Raw genomic sequence first — 5,976 nt, forward strand, 5'->3', positions numbered from 1 at the left:
TAGAGATGAAAAAAAAAATAAAAAAAACCAATATCTCTGTTGTGTGGGTCGTGCGCAACAACCGAAATAGCACCCGCGAGCTCGTGAACGCCAGTGTAAATTTGTTCCAATAAACCCACAAGCAATATATCCATTTGACCAAGAGGTGGTACATATCATCTACATCCAAGGTAGCAGCATCACTCCGCGGATTGTGCATGCCGCCAATAATCTCAAGACCAAAAGGAATCGTGTCGAAATAAATGTCAGCGGATAGAAAATCACGTTGCTAAGGCGGACTTTTTGCACAATGTAGCCGTCGTCGTTGTCCTTGGGCTGGCGCCCCATGTGAATGGGTACCTCTGGCGCGACTCGGTCCGCATGTAAGCGAACGTTCCCGCTCTAGCATCGGTATCCATTGTATACGAACTTTCTCAGTCCCACAAGTCCTACCACAGGCTCGAGCATCGGCGTGCTCACGTCGAGGTGCGTGCCGCGAAGCTGGCTGCCGTTCTGGGACCGAATCCGGCCTGGCGTGTGGCTACCGGTACGCGACCGCGCCTGTTCCATCATCTACACACGTGCCGTCAAAGGTAACGATACCATTGATGAGCTTCGTACGCTGCGATTCTCGAGGCCGCGTGCGAGACGCTCAACGGCGGCAAAGGTCGTCGACGGGTCACCACCCATGGACGCCCGCGAGCCAAACCGGATAAAGCGATCGGTCTTTTGCGATGCCTTGGTCTTGGCAAGCTCTGCAAAGACCGACTTGGGCTTGAAGAGCAGCTACACACCATGCCAGCATCCGGACCCGCGCAAAAAACGACGACTAGAAACACGCAACGCTACCTCGTTGTACGTGCCCCGCTCGACAATCGCGCCGGCTTGCATGACAAAGATGACGTCGGCGTTCTGCGTCGTCGCAATGCGATGCGTGACCGAGATAATCTAGTGGAGCATTCATAAACCATCCAAAAACCATCCAAATCCAGAATCGAAATCTGTACCGTCATGTCCAGCGAGCGCACAAGCTTCTCCAGCGTCTGCACAATGCTGGCTTCGGTCTCGGGGTCCAGCGCGCTCGTGGCTTCGTCCAGCAAGAGCAGGCTACCAGCATTGTATCAATCTTTCAACTTCAAAGAGACACGACTACCTCGGCTGGCGCACCAGCGCGCGAGCAAGACAGATGCGCTGGATCTGGCCGCCACTGAGGTTGACGACCGCGTGCTGGCCAATGATCGTGTCGTAGCCGTCCTTGAGACCGTCCACAAAGACATGGCACTCGGCCAGCTTGGCCGCTTCCAAGCACGCTTCACGGGTCGCGCCATCCCGGCCATACCTATTCACATCCATCGTATGAGCCATCAACACGCACGAGACAAGGAGCGGACGCAATGTTGTCGAGGATCGAGCCGTTGAGAACGCCGCCGTCCTGAAACACGACCGCGGTCTGGTCGGACAGACTCGCCTTCGAGTAGTGCTGCGTGTCGTACGCGTCGAGGCGGAGCGCGCCGGCCGAGATCGGGTAAAACTGCATGAGGCAGCCGAGGAGCGTGCTCTTGCCGCAGCCACTCGGACCCACAATGCACGCGTATTCGCCCTATGAAATTGTTGTAATTTTGTTGAAGGAAGATTTTTGGAGAATTTTGCACCTTTTTAAAAAGCGCGCTCACGTCCTTGAGGATCCAGTGCGGACTCTCGGCGTCGTACTTGAACGAGACATGGTCGAGAGTGAGTGCGTGCTGCATCTTGGGGAGCTCTGGCAGCGTCATGTCCGACTGCTGGAGCTGCTTGGCCGTCTTATCCGCCTAATTGTTTCTTGTGAGTATCTAGGTGTAGGGTTGATACATTGATCGATAAAAGTACCTGGACGAGGATCTCGTCGAGGCGCTGGAGACTCGACGCGTTGCCAATGGCCACGCGCATAAAGCCGCCGAGGACCGTGACCGGCGTCGAGATGCGGTTGAGCAGCGTCAAGCACGCGAAAAACTCACCAGACGTAATGTCCCCGCGGTACGTCTACCACCCATATAAGACAATCTATCCACAAGAATACAAAAAAGATAGATACCTTGATGCCGAGGCAGATGGTCATGACCATGACAAACACAAACATGGCCGACTCAATGTAGATCTGGACGATGCCGCTCCAAAAGTCTTTTGCAAACTGCGCACTCCGGAGCGTTCCAAAGCTGGCGCCAAACTTGGCCAGAATCGGCGCCTGGATCTCGTACGCGTGGACCACCTAGTCTCGGATTCTCAGACATCTAATACTCCGTAGTACCTCCATACCTTGTTGCACGCGATCGCGTTCTGGACATCGGCCGCGACGTGGGCGTTCTGCGACCCAAAGTACTGCGATCGTTTGCCTACCGTCCGTTGGAGATTCAGATTCAGATGCAGCAAAGAGCAAAGCCACGCACCCGCGCGGCCTTGCGGACCCGACGTCACAATGATGATGGCAAACGCAAACGCCAAGCTGCCAATGATCGGCTCGAGCGTCATCAAGTAGACAAACCCGACCGAGATCGACACGACAGGGTTAAGAAAGTTCTACCCATCATCATTGCTACCTTGATCCAAACACCAGATATAAAGTACCCAAAACACGGCTTGCCACATGGCGTTGACGCGCGCAATGTCGGCTTGGAAGAGGTTGTTGAGGTCGCCTTCGGACCGGTCGTGGAAGAAGCTCGACGGCTGCTGCAAAATCACACGCAGCAGCGACGTCTGGAGGTGCTTGGTCGCGCGCGAAATGAGTTTGGACTGGAAAAAGCCTAGTAGACAGCGAATGAACTCGGGAAAAATCGAGAAAATACGAAACAAATCGACGAAAATCAGAAAAAAGAAAGGCGTACCCATGGCATAGTCGGCGGCGATGAAGGGCACGCAGATGGCCAAAATGCCAATGATACCAGTCAGAAAGGACTCGTACGCGACAAACTTGAGATCGACTTCTTCGTTGTTGGCGCCACGTGTCAAGTTTTTGAATTTGCGCGACACGCCGAGCGTTTGTGTGCCCGTGAGAAGCATCGTGGTATAGTCCCAGTCGGGCACGATGGTCTTTTTGACGTACGACGGAAAACCCTCGTCGGTCAGTAGCTTGAGGTAAAACGAGAGCAGAGGTACAATCGAGGCCGAGACACACACCACCAGCATCGTTGCCAGAAGAAACCAGCGCTGGTTGCTCCTACGCCGTTGAAAAAATCGCATGCCAATCATGGAAAAGGCGGGGTACCAGTGCTTGAACGTCGACGCCATGACCTCCCGGATGCCATAGGCGGCATGGTCGACCAGTTGGACTTGTTGGAAATGCGACAAAAACGCGCTGGCGGTCATCGTGTTGGGCCGGAATGCATACGCACGCTCGACAAAGGTCATGAACGCTTCGGGCAGCATGTAGCCGTCGTCGGCGCCACTCAAGATGCGCAGCTCCGTCTCCATCTTCTCGACCGACGCCTACGCCCGATACATTGATACTTTCAACTAAAAAAGACACGCCCTACCGCAGAAATGGACGGTAGCTGGCGGATCGAGGCCCGCAGCGACGCGATCGAGACGCGGTCTGGCTTGGCCGACCGGTGCAGCGACTTGGAATACGTGCGCGCTGGCGGCTTGACAAGGATGCGCAAGACGGTGAGAAAGCAGTACGCGAGGGCGATATCGGCTTCGTACAGCAGCAGTTTGTACTTGGTAAAAATGTGCCACTTGTCGACATAGCCATCCGTGGTGATCGTCGCGCCCTCAATGTTGTCGGCAAAGCGAAAGCTAGTTACGCACGTGAGGTCAAGAGCGTCGCCTTATGGCGAGTACCGGCACGCGAGGCAGGCGCAGAGCAGCAAGAAGGCGATTGCGTCCACGAGGTTGGCCCGCGACGCGACGAGCTTGCTGCGCAGGCCCAAGGTCCGGACTCCGAGGTCGACGGCCTGGACGAGCAGACAGGCCGAGGACGCGCACCGCAGGTACACGCTTCCGTCAGCGTACGTTTCAGTCGATGTGGCTGCGACGCCGAGGCAGTTGGCGACAAAGTCGAGCACAAGGATGCACACAATCGAGTAGTGCCAGGACCGGGCGTCGACGAGGCGCAGGTACCGGCGCTGGCCTTCCGGTAGCGCATGGCTCGATGATGTATCTATGCATCTGGATGAAGGGCGGTGGCAGCGGTCGCACGTATTAAATACCCGAGGCCAGCTCGACGAACGAAGCAACGACCGGCGTCGGCATGGCGCTACAGGGCGAAATGATCGGCGAAAGCCAGTTGCGAGATCGTGGTCATCCGGATACGCAAACGGCAATCTCGACCAAAAGGGGCGGCGCCACGACCCCTTTACGTGAAAGACAGGCGGTCATCCGGATACATAAGAGCAAACAGGATAAACGTTCGAGCGCGTCTACACCGACTTGCAGCGTACTTTTATGGGAAAAGTACACTACCAGTCCAAGGTGCACGTGACGTGGTTAAAGTTTTACCACGTCAAAAGCACCTTGGGACTGCTTACTCTGCTCTGCTGAAGCGATCACGACCGGGCCAGTCTTCGAACGTGTGCATTTTAACAGTTCCGCAGCTCCAGCGGTTTGGATTCCGCCGGTGACCGTACATGACCGTGCCGTCGTCGGCCGGCCAAGACCAAGGGAATACATAATAAACCCTTGGCCAAAGCGGTCGGCACCACGGAGAATACTGTCATGTTGTCCATCGTTGTATATATTTAAGCAAAACATGCTGCTCAACACCTTCCGCGGCAACACGGACGGCAACAGGTGCCGAACGCAAGATGCAGCAAAGAGACCTCGAGGCGCGCCAACAGCACGCAGAATGCTACGATCGCGCCGACGCCGTGCTCGCCGAAGCACAGAACGAGCGATGATCGCGTTCTTCCTGGTCGGTGCGCGTCGCACGGTACCGTAGCGGGACTCAAAATGGCCCGTCGCATGGTGGTTTAACACCGCCCCATAGCACTCGGTCCTGCGCCGTTGCCGGTGGTCCCGACGTCTCGATCCTTCCACCCTCAACTCGTACACGAAATCGACATCAATTTTCCGATGAACGCTGCTCGTCGAAGTCGAGTGAGCCACCGGATTTTTGACGTGGACACGCCGGAAGCGATGCGATTGGTCAGTGCACCAAGCTGCCACCTGGGAATTGGCTCGAGCCCACGTGGTCCATGTGCCGTTTCTCACAGGCCGATGACGACAACCAAGCAGGACCTGATGCATGGACCATGGAATCGAGTGCATCACGCATTCATACTATTGTCTCGTCGTCTCCGTGCATGCCAATGCTAGCAGCAAGCACTTGCCTAGAGCGAGTCCCGCTGACGATGAAGCCCTCGGTGCGACGGCGACGCTTGCCATTTCATCGACGACCGGCACAAAACACACATAAAACACACACAAACACACACCAACACACCGTGGGGCACGATCCCGGACGTGCGTAGTTCCTTCCGCCGTAAGCCATCATCGACCGAGGTTACATGTACCAGTAGGAGATCATCTTTATTTCGCTGCGTATATACATATACGTGCTGTCGACGACACGTGCGACTGCCTTTCTAAGCAGCGCCGACCTGGGTGCATGGACGTTGTGTTGTATGTGAAAAATGCGTGGTTTCCCACCTGCTTTTGAAAATTCCGACCAAGCCAGAGACATGGTTGGAATACCAGAACTGAGTTTGCCCCATGCCAGCGACGACGACGACGACCAAGCCGCTGCACCTGCGCTGCCTCGCCGTCGCCGACAAGCGCTCGTGGCACTACACGCTGCTGACGGTCCTCGTGCTGGACTTTACCGCCAACTGCCTCGCGGTCGCGGCCACGACCACCGAGACGTACGCGGACATTGGCCTGTACCTGCGCCTCGCGTCGACGGCCTGCCTCGGTCTGCAGCTTATCGACCTCGTGCTGCGCCTCTTTGGCCTCCAAGGCGCGCTGTGCAAGTCCTCGGCCAACATGGCCGACCTCGCCGTCTACCTCTGCCTCTGCGCGTGCCTAGTC

At 56.2% G+C, this 5,976-nt stretch overlaps 1 protein-coding gene across 1 annotated transcript; it reads right to left on the reverse strand.

The window, feature by feature from the left end:
- Nucleotides 1-260: 260 nt before the first annotated feature.
- On the reverse strand, nucleotides 261-4,220 carry SPRG_14614 (hypothetical protein; the record flags this gene model as incomplete). Its single annotated transcript, XM_012353786.1, has 19 exons — nucleotides 4,161-4,220; nucleotides 3,793-4,111; nucleotides 3,486-3,747; nucleotides 3,218-3,438; nucleotides 2,838-3,169; nucleotides 2,581-2,756; nucleotides 2,403-2,532; nucleotides 2,272-2,348; nucleotides 2,051-2,224; nucleotides 1,846-1,998; nucleotides 1,632-1,787; nucleotides 1,371-1,579; nucleotides 1,133-1,318; nucleotides 987-1,086; nucleotides 829-927; nucleotides 601-765; nucleotides 433-552; nucleotides 340-381; nucleotides 261-278 (listed from the first exon to the last, which is right to left on the reverse strand). Exons 1-19 carry the CDS (start codon nucleotides 4,201-4,203, stop codon nucleotides 261-263), a joined length of 2,982 nt encoding a protein of 993 aa, XP_012209176.1. The 5' UTR covers nucleotides 4,204-4,220.
- Nucleotides 4,221-5,976: the final 1,756 nt, after the last annotated feature.

Source organism: Saprolegnia parasitica (assembly GCF_000151545.1).
Source record: "Saprolegnia parasitica CBS 223.65 unplaced genomic scaffold supercont2.135, whole genome shotgun sequence".
Classification (NCBI taxonomy): domain Eukaryota; phylum Oomycota; class Saprolegniomycetes; order Saprolegniales; family Saprolegniaceae; genus Saprolegnia; species Saprolegnia parasitica.